This window comes from Pseudorasbora parva, chromosome 10 (genome assembly GCF_024679245.1).
Source record: "Pseudorasbora parva isolate DD20220531a chromosome 10, ASM2467924v1, whole genome shotgun sequence".
NCBI lineage: Eukaryota > Metazoa > Chordata > Actinopteri > Cypriniformes > Gobionidae > Pseudorasbora > Pseudorasbora parva.
Genome location: NC_090181.1, coordinates 7,906,331 through 7,921,021, shown reverse-complemented (window position 1 = coordinate 7,921,021; position 14,691 = coordinate 7,906,331). Strand labels below are relative to the sequence as shown.

General features: G+C 35.5%; 1 protein-coding gene across 1 annotated transcript; it reads left to right on the top strand.

Moving 5' to 3' along the window:
- Positions 1-2,013: 2,013 nt before the first annotated feature.
- On the top strand, positions 2,014-14,406 carry si:dkey-21a6.5 (multiple epidermal growth factor-like domains protein 9). Its single transcript, XM_067454484.1, has 9 exons — positions 2,014-2,377; positions 4,807-4,968; positions 5,056-5,194; positions 5,284-5,372; positions 5,785-5,848; positions 10,216-10,304; positions 11,040-11,152; positions 11,347-11,503; positions 13,606-14,406. The coding sequence occupies exons 1-9, from the start codon at positions 2,329-2,331 to the stop codon at positions 13,761-13,763; spliced, it is 1,020 nt and encodes a 339-aa protein (XP_067310585.1). The 5' UTR covers positions 2,014-2,328; the 3' UTR covers positions 13,764-14,406.
- Positions 14,407-14,691: the final 285 nt, after the last annotated feature.

Here is a 14,691-nt window from a genome sequence, read left to right as displayed (position 1 = left end):
AGTGAAGAGGAAATGGTTTTGTTGTTTCTCTCCTTGTAGTTCAGAATATTTAACCCCATAACTATCGAGAAGCGGTTCCATTTTAGAAATGTTGCCAAATTTCCATGAACCGACGTTTTGCTGTTTTCTGTCACCTCTCATACTGAATAGTGGTGCAAGATACTGACCTGAGTTATCTTTCTTGCCTTTTTGCACTTGAATGGAAAAATATTCTCATAAACTTAACATAAAAGACAGTTGGAACACATGTGGGTCTGATTTTCTAGCAGTTCTAGAGTAAACATTTTTTGTAAATTAATGTTTAATTAATTAAAAATGTAATATTATTTTTAGGACGGTAGCCTACATTTGTTTTATAGTTCAATTTAAATTTCTATATATTTTTTTTATTGCACTTCTGCAATAATCTGCTATGTATTTTTTTTTTTTTTTTTTTTTAAAGAAACAAACCCTAGGTATTCCAATCCAAAGCATTCATGAAAAGCATGCTATTTTCCGCTGGAAATCTGGACAAGTCTTTGCTTACATCAGTCTGTACACATAAAGAAGGACTTTGGCTATAGCTGTATTACATTCTTTATAGCCTTTTTCTCAGAGCAGCAGGAATAATTAAATGTGTAATTTTGATGGTGAATTGAAATCTGAACCCCAATCATCAGTAACTGGAGATTCACTCAGAGTCAAAAGCAAAAGATTAGACTGTATGGAAATTGAAATCTACAGATAAGTTAACTCTATATACACTAATACACATAACCATGTAACAGAGTCCATAATAACAACAATAATATTAATTGTTTACATGGTTTGAAATGAGCTATAGCAATCGTTAGATTTAATCACCATTGGTACCGTAATTTACTGTAATGCTTTTTTATTTTATTATTATTATTATTTTTTACAGTTTGTCAGACCAAAACTGGCAGACGTTACTTGATGCAGTGAAACATTATTTCGGTCATTCTTCCATCTGCGATTGCGAAGTAGCCTACATTATTTATAGCAGTGCGGTAACGCACAGCCAGACACATCAAAACATTAGATTAATCTGCACTGAGGAGCCGTCAAGGCACAACCCACGTTAAAGGGATAGTTCACCCAAAAATGAAAATGACCCCATGAATTACTGCCCCTCAAGTCAGGTAGGCCTATGTCACAATCAGAGTTATATTAAAAATGTCCTAGCTCTTCCCAGCTTGATAATGGAAGTGAATGGCTGTTTCTGTTTTGAAGTCCATAAAAGTTCATCTATCCATCAAAGTGCTCCGCAAAGTACCCCCCGGGGCACTTTGCGGAGCACTTTGATGGATAGATGAACTTTGATGGATAGATGAACTAATAAAGGCAGTTATATCTAGGTGTATTGTGACTTTTTTTTTTTTTTTAAATAAAGTCATAATACACCTAAGATGATTTGAGAGTGAGCAATTCATGGAGTCATTTTCATTTTTGGGTGGACTATCCCTTTAAGATGATCCGATGATCCGCGAATAACTGCAATTGCAGGTTTTAAACGTTTTAAACAGAGATGGCGGCAAAGAGACTAAATTCACGGACAATGGATCGATTGCGCATTTTCAGGTAAATCTCAAAAACAGGGGTGACCGTGTCCGTGACAGTAATAATAATAATAATAAATTTTATTTATAAAGCACTTATGGGACAGACTGGACAATATGAAAAAGTAGAATTATACAGCTTTGGTAATTTTCTACTGCTATGCCACTTGTGAAGCAAAAAATGGTGAAATTACAGAAATGTCTATATTTCTTTACTTCTTCAGAAAAACACCCTTGAGGGAATAAGGAAATAGGCAATACAGAAACTACTTTGCATATTTGTAAATTATATATTGTAAATCGGTTCCTATAGGATTTTAAAATATTTCCTAATCTCTCAGAGTGTGTGGTATTTTTGCCTTACGGTTACCATGGTAACTTAAAGGTCATGTAAGGGCGGGACATCAAAAACAATCCCTGAGAAACTCTGTTGCTGGACTTTTAACTCGCGTCCAGCTGGTTAATGTGTCACCTACTTTAAATATTCCGACTAACTTCTGGGTCGTGCTTAGTTTAGTTCATGTGTATAGAACGTTTGTTGATTAGATAAAATAGTATGGGAATAGTAAGTAAGCAGTCTGTGTTTAGGAATGTGATCACATGATTATTGTCATATGACTTTGATGAGCACTCGAAAGAGGGAATGAGAGCGAAAGAAGAAATCTTCATTAGTTCCCAATATTGCACTCTTTAACTAATACTGTCGTCTGCTGGGATGAATTCGGATGGATAAACAGATGTGGGGACTCTTGAAGTAAATCGCTGGATTATGAAGCGTTTGGGGGTTTTGTCTGTTCTCGTCACCGCTTGTGTTTTGGGTGAGTTTCCAAATCAACAGAACTGTGACTTTTAACATGCTTTTATAACCCATACTTAGCTTTTTTGGGATATTATTTTAAAACATAAAATATAATAAAAATTTTACTTTGCGAATGTTTGATTTTAGATACTCTCTGTATCTAGTTGACAACATCTATCTAGCAACCTACTGTTAAATATCAGTAAAAATAGATATGCGTGTTTAAAGGGGAATTGTGTTTGGGTCTTGACCTTTTAAAATAATTTGAAAACGGAATAATAATTTTTCTTCATTTTTACTTATTGCTAAAAATGAACCAGAGGTTTCCCCATTTTTACCTTTGTAAACAAAAGGTGGTGGAGCATCCGTTTCAATACGGAGACAACTTTATCTTTGAGGGTTTTTACCAACAACTTTTTTTGTGAAATCTACTTACAGGCTTTATCCTAACAATATACACAAATCTTTTGGCCAAAAGCTTACTTAAGCTATGCAACAGCTGTATAGTAAACAAACACTGTACTTTGTTTATTTATTGCATGGCATGCACATGCAGTGACGACAGGTTTCCCTAGTGTGACATTTTTACGTTTTTACGACCTCTGATTCACTCATTTGTCTGTGTGATTTGTCAACCTCCTCATTTGTGTATTTCATTTGTAATTTGTTAAAATGAGCTGAAAAGTATCATGTCAGTAAGAGTCAAGTTAACCATGTTTTTTAGAGTCTCTTAGTAGGAAAGGCTTGGAAGAGAACTGGTTCCTGGGTCCCTCACTTAATATTTCTGGAGTGAAATCAAGTCATATGACCGTCCCCTCGGAATAATTGTGTTTCATCAGTGGGAGCTTGTGTCGCTGAGGGTGACCGGCTGATGGCTAATGTGATTATGCTCACAATAAGTACTCTGTTTGCCATTTTGCTGTTGGTTAACAAGCATGCTCTGCCATTTACAGTATACACCAACAACAGACAATAAAAAACACGCACACAGTCGAAGGAATGTGAGCGTGATTCATGTGATACCGTTATAATAATACTCCGTAAATTAACCTTGACAAAAGGAGCAGTATTTAGCCATAATGAGCAAGAAATAATCTCATATTTGTGACTTTTATTGTGATTTATAAGCAGCGCTTTATATTAACTTTTTTGCTTCTCAGCCACTGTGGCTAGTGGGTTTCCAAAATTACTAGCCACTCAGCATTTTCACTAGCCACAATTTTGGCACCGATACCATGGTAAAAACTGCCATATAGATATTTTTTACAGCAGGTAATTTCACAGAAGGTATATTAGACTACTTCTTTAAGAGCTGACGCACGGATCCATTATACTGTTACACGTGCATTTTCTTTCTCAACTGTTTACAAGTTACTTAAAACATAATTGACCATGTTTACGTGAATACTCACCAAAACCACCATTTTGACATTATTTAGTGTGTTTTTGACTGTTTAAGCGAGATTCGCAGTGAAAATGAATTCAATTTAGTACTGAGAGACGTTGTGTGCTCACACTTTTGGGTGTGAGTACAAAATCTGCAGGAGTGAGTAAAATAAAATGCAAAAAAACGTGCAATCCCACACCCAATTTCATCTTGGGCGAATGAAACGTGAGTGTATGAGGTGAGAGGGGTTTGTGTAGTTCGCTGTCACAGAGTTGAGAGAGAAAGGGAGGAACAGCTGCTGGTATCTGGTGTCCATTCTGTGGAAAATTAGTATATTTCACTCAGATAAAATTAATAGATATGTACAGTATACTTAAAGAGTATAATTGTACATAAAAAATATAATTGTAATTTATTATCAATTATCAATAATTCTTTCATCTTTGAAACACAAATGAAGATCTTTTTAATGAAATTTGAGAGTTTTCTGTCCCTCTGTTCTAAAACACATGAACGCATACAGCAGGGAGCAAACAAAAGCGCCATGAGAGACGCCGTTAAACTACCTCATGTCTCAAAGCTCATTACATTACAATAATAATACAAACATAATTTAACAAGCTCTGACCTGTTTCACCTGACTGCTGAAGATTAATTTTCACTATTGATAGTGTTGCCATTGAGACGCATAAATTATAGTCACAAACTGTTCTGAGTATAACGTCACAGGTTTCCATCACTTTCAAATTACAATAGTTATGGTGTAACGCAGCATAAGCTCATTGTTTTGGTTCAGGAGGAAAATATATGCAGGTAGGACGTCGTATCATTGCATTCAGACCTGTCTTCCACAGACAATATATACCATACATGTAAATACATTTATGTCACTTAACTTAGTAATTACTATAAGGATGTGAAGAGACTTTCAACCAACATAATGAAAAATGTTTCTGGAATAAATCCTCTACCCCGCCTTTAAAAGCATTTAATTGCGCTTTTAAAAGCATCCTGTCATATGATTTATTTGAAGCCATTTTTTCCCGTCTGTTGTTGTGTAGGAGTGGTGATGAGTCAGACAACACTCATTCCTGCTGTGACGATCACCACAGTCAGTGCAAACGTGACGGCCACTGCCGCTCCCAGCACTACAGGGCCCAGCTGCTCCACGCTCAACACCTCCACCTGCACGGCCTGCGCTCCTGGCTCTTATTATAATAATGGTGGGTTCATTTTTCCTTTAATGTTGACTTTAAAATGTTTCTGCATGTTCAAGCTGACACGTGCGCTTTCTCTGTCTGTGTTCTCAGAAACACTGCTGTGTTCGTGCTGTCCTGAGGCAGGCCTGTGTGTGTTACCTGCAGCCTGTCTTCTCTGCGTCCAGGGTTTCTATCAGCCTCTAGCAGGACAGCAGGGTTGTCTGCCCTGTTCTGCTGGGTTTTACAGCAAGTGAGAGAAGAACACATTATGTTGTTTATGCTTAATCAAAGCATAAGCATTCTTTCCATGGCAAGACTCATTTTTTTTTCATTCATTAGTTTCACAGGAAGCCCCGTCTGCCAGGCCTGTCCTAGTGGTTCCTACAGCAATAACACAGGCTCTGTCTCCTGCAGGGCCTGCGCACAAGGTAACAAGTGATTAATTATGTGTTATGTAATTATTATATTAAGTGTTTATTTATTCATTCATTCTTTTTTTTCTTCTTTGCTATATAAATCATTTGGCATGTAGAAAAAACACATCCTACATATTGAAATATAAAGGGATTTTTTTAAATATAATATTTTATATCATTATCATATTTGATAGAATATCAGAAATTATTTTTGTTATATTAAAAAATATATTTCTCATTTAATGAAAATTCTAAAATGTATAAATGTAAGATATGGACAGATAATATATTTTTCTACTTATATGTAATATTTAGATCTTACATTTATGAGACAAAATGTAATCTGGAATTTAAAGTATTTATTAAGCATTTAATAAATGTTGAAAATGCTAAAAGTTTTTTCCCCATTCATTTATTGCTTTAGGTTTCTACACATCTTTGCAAAACTCAACATCATGTAACCCATGTCCACAAGGCACGTACTGCAAGTAAGTTTCTTTACTGAACATTGCACCTCAAAAGGTTTGTCTCAGGCTTTGAGTCATTTTCGGAAACATTACTATTTAATTTTTTTTGAAAGCCTGAATTGATTTGATCAAAAATACAGTAATATTGGGAAATATTATTACAATTTAAAATAATGGTTGTCTATTTTAATATACTTTAAAATATTATTTATTCATCATTACTCCATTCAACAGTGACACATGATCCTTCATTATCAATATTGGAAACCGTTGTGCTGCTATATGTAACATGTAATACTTTTTCCAGGATTCTTTAATTAATAAAAAGTTTAAAAAGCATTTATTTAAGATATATATTTTTTGTAACAATATACACTACCGTTCAAAAGTTTGGGGTTAGTATTTTCTTTTCTTTCTCTTTTGCAAGAAATTAATACTTTTATTTAGCGAGGATGTGTTAAATGGATAAAAAGTGATCATAAAGATTTATGTTGTTGGAAAATATTTATATTTCGTAAGATATGCTGTTCTTTTTAACTTCTAATTAATCAATACATCCTCAAATGAGTATCACGTAAGTTCCTAGCATATGATAATAACTGAGTTTAAAATCAGCATATCAGAATGAATTCTGAAGGATCATGTGACACTGAAGACTGGAGTAATGATGATAGAAATTCAGCTTTGCATCACCGAAACACATTATATTTTAAAATATATTAAAATAGAAAGCAATTCTTTTAAATTGTAATATTTCACAATATTACTGTTTTTTCCTGTATGTTTGATCAAATAAAGGCACCCTTAATGTTTCCAAACTTTTCACATATATAAAAAGCATTTTTGCACTTACTTCCTATACATTAAGCCCCTGTTATGGATTTTTGAAAATTACCTTTCATATAGTGTGTAATAAATTCTTAAGTGAATAAAAACATCCTTTAAAGTTTTAAATCTATAAGTGCACCGTATATAAAGTTATTGTCTCTCGAAAGTCTCAACTTAAAACTTTTTTCAAATGAGTCGCAACTCGCAAGCCATTTCATTGTGACGTCACGATGAAACATTAGCATATTGCCCTTCCACTTATTGTGTGCACAGACACTAGAGGAAAATTTGAACCCCTCAAACACTGCAGCGGCTACTGGATAGCATTATGTCGAGAAGTCGCTGTGCTCTACAATTTGTTTATTATGTTTCATATCGTGTAGGTCTCTGGCTAACCGGCTAACTCACATTATTACTGTCATACTGAAACGCTACTGTAAATCAGCTGTGGGCTGTAGTATTAACCTAAAACTGTGTCTATTAATGCAGATTGTCTGTCATTCTTACAACTTTGAGTAAAGATAAAGGATGGAGCAAGATTTGTTTTGCAACTTTTAATGTTTACATCAGCTGGGCTAACATGTGCACTGATATTGATGCAGTTCCCCTCATGTGTGCTGCAATACACACACACACACACACACACACACACACACACACACACACACACACACACACGCATACATATGCACACTTGCTAATGCTGATAGTGAGGAATTGTACCTCAAACTGAGTAGCATCACTGAGAAACCTCCTGCTCAAGGTTCGGGTTGAATAACTAGTTCTTTCAATGTTTCATCATCGATTGATTTATCCAGGGGTGGTAAGTAATCAAGTAAAAATACTTTGATACTTTATAGGGGTGTCCATGGTTAACCGATTAACCGTTAAAAATTGCGTAACTGAGTGAAACATTTTGCTCGGTTAAGTGGTGTCAATGACGTGCTTTGAATTTAGTTGTAATATATTTTTGCACTCCTAGAGACCGCCAGAACGTTCCCAGACATTTGTAATATCCACAAGAAGAAGTCATGACCAGCTTTCTAAGCGGGCAATGAAGCGGGCAAAGAAAGCGTGGGAGCACTTTAAAATTGAGAGTGACGGGGCAAAATGCAAGTATTGCAATGCAGTATTGCAATGAGTCGCATCAGTCAAAATATGCGTCATGAAGAGGAAAATAACACAAGTCGTACTGGACTATAAGTCGCATTAGGGCAGAAGCAGAGCGGGAGCCGTGTGCTCTGTGCATAACAGATCAGAAGAAAGAAAGTTTGAAGTGAGAAACTTGTGAATGACTAGAGAAAAGCAGACATTACTTTAACTGTAATGAAGAAAACAAAAAAAGCTTATCGCGGACTGAAAGCAAGATGGCCAGAGCTGAAGGAACGAGTCCACAGATGCTTGAACTCTCTGGGAGAGGCTCAGCCGCGCGAGTCAAACGCTGTGTGAATCATTCTCGGCTGCATATTTTACTACATACCCTAATCATGCAGGCGCCCTCGCGGCCACTTGCGTTGCTCGTGAATTGGAGCGCATCTCATCCTAATTTAACGAAACTCAGCGTACGCCTCACAGACATGAAATATATCTTAAGAAAGCTTGAAATGTCTTTTAACAATTTAAAACGAAAAGAAATAGGCTACTCTCTGATTAGGTAATCCATGATGTGCATGTCTCTCTATAGGCGCGTTCACTACGGAGATGGCGGTCCTCAAATTAATAAACTAAAAATAACCCTAACGAACACCATGGTTAACCGACTATTAACCGCTAAGGGCCTCGGTTAACGGTTAATGAAAAACTTGAAAACGTGCAGCCCTAATACTTTACTTAAGTATTTTTTTCGGGGATCTGTACTTTACTTGAGTATATTTTATTTGCATCTACTTTTACTCTTACTCCACTACAATATTAAAGGCAAAGATTACTTTTTACTCCAATACATTTCCCCATGCCCGCTCCAAGTATTAAGTATTTATTACACTTGATTTCCAAACCGGTCTGGTCGGTCATGGATGATCCAGTCGGGTATAGACTTGGAAAAGCTGACAAGTCAGGTTTTGCCACACTAACGTTAGCTCAGTGTTTCCCCAACTTTTTTATTTTGCGGCACACAATTTACTATGAAAACATTGGTAACATTTTACAATACAGGTGCACTATTATAATTCATGCCTAACTAATGCACAGATAATCATGAGTTAATGTATTACTAATGAAGAACTAAACCATTTATTAATGATTACTGCATCAGCAACTAATGAACATTCTCTATGATTAATAGATTAAGTAATATATGAATTGCTATTAATTAAATATGACATCATTAATTCCCTAATAACATATTACATTAACTAATAATGTAAATTCATGTAGGCTATTCAAAGCCATGCATTCCGACTCTCAGTTGTGTTTAATTAATCATTAATCATAACAATTGGCAAAATTATATTATGACTTTACTTGTTGAGGCACATGACTATTAACTAATTGTTATGTAATATGTCATTGTGGTTATGGCTTTTGAATTAATTTTGAATTAGTTATTAGTATCTTGCTCCTCATCTGTTTTATGAAGCTAATGTTATGGAACATGTCTATTTTAAGTTTAACCCCTATACTGTGTTAAGGTGCTTCATTGTCTCCTATTAATTGCAAATCTAACAAATTCTTAATTGCAGTATCTAATCTTATCATTTGTTCAATTGAAGCATTGCATATCAGTCCCAAAAGATTTTATCTGCTTAATTATTGATATTTACAGTTAATTTGAATATTTACTTTTTACTTTCGGTACTTGAGTAGGTTTTAAATCTGATACTTTTGTACTTTTACTCAAGTGATGTTTGAATGGAGGACTTTCTACTTTTACTGGAGTATTTTTTTATTTAGGTATATATACTTTCACTCGAGTATAACTTTTGAGTACTTTTACCACCTCCGAATTTATCATTACTATCTTTGCAGTGTGTACAATCGCTGAGCTTTAGGAAGCCTCTGACAGAGATGACGTTCAGTTATGTAGCCTGACGTGGTCATACTCAGTTTTAGTCACGACCTAAAAAATGTGTGGGCGGGGCTAAATTCGGCTGGCATCCAGGGTAGGTAATGGGAGTTTGTTTCCGAAATTCAAGCTGTATGCGCTAGACCAATCACAACTGACTGGGCCATCTAAACCAATCAGAGTAGAGTAGCTGGTGGAAAGGAAGTATTTAGAGAGACCGATTCATCCGTTGAGTCATTGAACATTGGGGTGTTGTGCATAGATACTATGAGAAAATGAAACCATTTTTGACCTTTTTTCACATGTAAACCTGTTGTATAACAAAAACAAAACACAATTAGAAAACTTTAAAATGGCATAATAATAGGGGCATTTTAAACCATCTCCATTTATAGATTTGATGACATTCTTTAAGTTGACTTAAATTTCAGTAGCTTTTTTTGTTGTATTAGCACTCTCTCATTATAGCGGTGTCATTGCAGTGCCAAAGACAGCTTTTATTTGTCATAAAGAGTTTTTACAATGTTTCAGTTCACCCATTTTCCATTTTCTATAGTTCCTCAAGTTGTACCCAATGCCGGATTTGTCCTGCAGGTTCAGAGGCTCTACAGATCGCTGCCAAAGAATGTACACCCTGTCGCCCAGGTATCTTCCTTATATGAAATCTTTAGTGATATTAAAGGGTTAGTTCACCCAAAAATGAAAATGATACCATGATTTACTCACCCTCAAGCCATCGTAGGTGTATATGACATTAAGATGTCATATAGACATGTAGAGTTATATTCAAAAATGTCCTGGCTCTTCCAAACTTTATAATGGCAGTGAATGTTGCTCTGTTTTTGAAGTCCATAAAAATGCAACTATATCCATCATAACTGCTCCACACAGCTCATATAGGCCTTCTGAAGCAAAGCAATGCTTTGTGTAAGGAAAATATCCATATTCAAAACTTTATAAAATAAAATGTCTAACTTCTGGCAGACCATCTTCTGTATTCAACTTAGAAAAAAAGTGTAATGCCTCTTGCAGTTCAAAATTATTGTGTTACGCTTGACAAGTTACACTTATCAGATGTGCAAGAGGAGTTATGATGGATATAGATGCACTTTTATGGTTGTGTTTGTCTGAAAGAAGAATATCATAAACACCTAGGATGGCTTGAGGGTGAGTAAATCATGGGCTAATTTTAATTTTTGGGTGAACTATCCCCTTAAACTTTGGAAACAGGTCATCCACTTTATAGATGCTACTCCGAACACATGATTAAATCACTTTTGGCATTGATCAGTGCATGAATAAAGGTCTTTGTTGAACAATTAAATCAGTATTTCCCCAGTACACTTATGAAACTCGAATGATGTCAATATGTTTTGACAGGAATGCACAAGCCTTCCCATCAAACCATGTGTCAGATTTGCAGCAGTGGTTTCTATCAGGTCCGCTGGGGTCAGGAGAACTGTGACCTGTGCCCTGAAAACCATTACTGCCCTGTGAGCAATTAATTCCTTAAAGACACACTCGTACAATGTTTACTGTTACCGCTGGAGTTGTTCCTCTTGCTTGAACACAAAAAATACAAATTGTATACTGTAGATTTTTACTTCCTTGTTTATCTAAGAAAAGCATTAACATAACATGTTTGTCATTATTATATGTCACTACATGTAAATGCATGTGCCTCCAGAGTCCTGATGTAAATCCCATCCAGTGTCCCACTGATGCGTTCTGTCCTGAGGGCAGCACGGCCCCTGGTTACTGCATGGAGACCTTCTTCAGAAAGGCCGGGGAGACGTGTGAACTTGCTCCTGTTACCATTGCACTGCTTGTTATTGGAGGAGGAGGTATAAATGTTCATATCACATCATATCTCAGTTGAACTTTTGTTCCCAAACCAAAATGTGCAAATGTCAATTTCACAGATTAAAGGCTTTTTGCTAACCTCCGCCCATTTATGCTTAAAGTCCATTGTATATTGTCAATAGTGTCGTTCTTTATGAAGCACAGTTCACACAGAAGTCACTTTCAAACCAGGCAGCTTTCTTTTGTTCAACGCGAAAAATCCATTAAAAGCTTGAAATCTGTGTAGAGCAATGTTTCATTCTCACACGCAAAATTCCCTACTGTGTAGATTCCAGTTGACATGACTGGGTTTTGCCCATTACAATTCACTGAACATAATAAAATGACACGTATAAGCAAAAACAATGGGATTATTTATCATTCACCAATCAATTTTTAACCAAACTTTGTTTAAAGATGATTCTCTACTGTTCTGAAAGATATAACAGAATTAATTGATATACCATTTTACTTTATGCAACATGTGGGTAAAATAGCCATACGTGAGTTTTCCTATTCAATGCATTCTATCTATAGCACTGTCTCTTATTTGCATGTTAATGTGTTCTTGGAGCAACATGTAATGAAAAAATAAGTGTAATAATGGGAGGAATCGTTAGCAACATTTTCATCATAATATCAAATATTTTATAGGAATATTGATATGTAATTTCTTTCCCTATTAACTTGTTGTGTCTCCCAGAATGCCTTATAAACATGATTAAGTCCCATTGGACATATAAAATAATTTCCCTGTTTTGTAAGAAAATCATATTTTGATTATAAGCCCAATAACATTTTCCTGAGATGTTCATTCATATCAAACAATTAGAACAATTTTAAGATTTTAATGATAATTACATAATATTACAAAATATTATATTTCCATAAGGGTGCTAAGTTTGATCATTCTGTCATTTCTAAAGACCAAAGTGTTGTTATCCTCAAAACAAAATGTATCTCTGAAAAGCACTGAATGTACTCTTTACAGTACATCCAGACCTAAAATTTTGACTTATGCTGTTATTTTAGAAATTCACTAAAATATAATTTCCTCGTACGTGGACAGTGGCACCCAGGAGGCTTGAAGAAAGTAGTGTCATTGTCTAGCTTAAGTTCAGTGTTGATTAATTTCAGTTGTAAAAATCTTCAGTTATTAATTAAGTCATTTTATCTGTACAGCAGCTCTGAAGAAAACAGATGTCATTGTCTAGCTCAGTTCTCAAACAATGGTGTCAATGCAGGCAGATCAATAATATTATGAGTGTCCTGAACTAAGCAAGCCAGAGGCAATAGTGGCAAGGAACCCAAACTCCATCAGGTGACAATGGAGAAAATAACTTTGGGAGAAACCTTGGCTTAGTCAGGGAGCCAGTTCTCCTCTGGCCAACAAACGAACCGGGTAAAATGTCAGTAACATTTATATGACAGTGCTTAAAGCTGCACGATTAATTCCTAAATGACAATGATTTGCCTGTTTATGAAATCTTTGACAAGTACAATCACAGTGAACATAGTGTTGGCGCTGCAGCTGATCCAGAGAGAGCAGTTGTCATGTATGTCATGCAGCGGCTTCACAAAGTCTTTAAAACCACATCGTATCATTATTTCTTTCTCGCAAAAATTCATATTCTTACAGAAGTCCTGGGCTAAAAGTTTTTGGTTTGGATATAAACATATAACGGATTGCAAACAAAATCCACCTAAATCACCTTTTGAAAGTAACTTGACACTTCAAATAACGATTGTTTCAATTACAGCGATACACCAGTCGGTGGCAACAAGTGACCGTTAAAATTCATTCAAGATATTTGTTTTTTTAAAAACGCATGAGTGAGTCATTGAATCATTTAAACCGTTAATTTAATAATTATTTCAGATTGATTAAATATTTTATATATATGCAGCAATTAACATGTAGTAAGAAAATCTATTAAATTGCATGCTATTTTGTTTAATTGTCTGCTCAGGAAGAATCGTGATCTCTATTTGAAGCAAAAATAAAAAAATAAAAAATGTGTGATTCTCAGTTAATCCAGAATCGTGTAGATCTACTGCAGGCGGTCAGTTGTCACCCTCTTCTAATTGTTCTTCTCCTCTACAGTGGGTCTTCTCTTCATCATCGTTTTGGTTCTGCGGAGGAAAAGAGATAATGACAGCGAGCTATCCCTCGCCCGTGCGCCCCTCTTGCGTAAAGACCGACCACCTGGTCGCTTCTACGGAATCCCTTGTGATGCGGAGCCTGTTTATGCAGGCTGGTGACATTATCATGTACATTTTCAGCTGCACATATTTTGTCTGAATATTTCAGGGGTGTCCAATCGTGCTCTTGAAGGGCCACACTTTTACAGAGCTTAGGTTCAACACACTGGTCTGGTGTCTAGTGCATCTAGTGATCTTGATTAGCTGATTCAAGTGTGTTGTTAGGGCTAAAGGTAAACTGGATAATGGCCCTCGAGGAACTAGATTGGACACCCCTGATTTAGAACTTTTATTGAACTGTTCTAAGCTTTATATTGGTAAGATAATATTAAATATTTATGGATGAAGACACATTTTTCTGCATTCCATTTTTAAACTACTGACCATGTTTCTGACTGCTATTTGAGTCTGGTGAGTAAACCATTCAGTATTTTTTGGGGGGGGGGTTCTTTTGTTTTATTTTGCACTGGATAAATTAAGCCATGGCACTGAAAGCATTTTGGACTATGTTGCTGGATTAAGCTAATTTTGTTTTTGGTACCACTACATTTGACTACCTGGGATCCTCGAGGTACATAATATTATATAGGCCTACATTTGCATTATTTCTTGTATTTAACATGTGATGTTAGATAGTTCTAAAACACAATTTGGACAATTTCCAATGTTGTATACTGGAATAAACAGCTTTGCACAACTTTGATGTAAGAGTGTAGTGTCTCTATGCAAGTTTGATTGATTGATTTGATTGAAGAACTTCCCTTCAGAAATCCCCAACATGTACTTTCGTTATATGAACTGTACTGTATGACAAATTAAAGAACAATATCAAATCTGCCTCAGAAAGATTAGATTAACCAACTTTTTTTTTGCTCCTCAGACTTTGTATCGTTCACATAAGGAAAATCATGAGGCACTAATTAGTTATATGTAGTAGCCTATATCTTGTTCCTGAATAACAATAAATGTTCTCAAATATATAATTAGC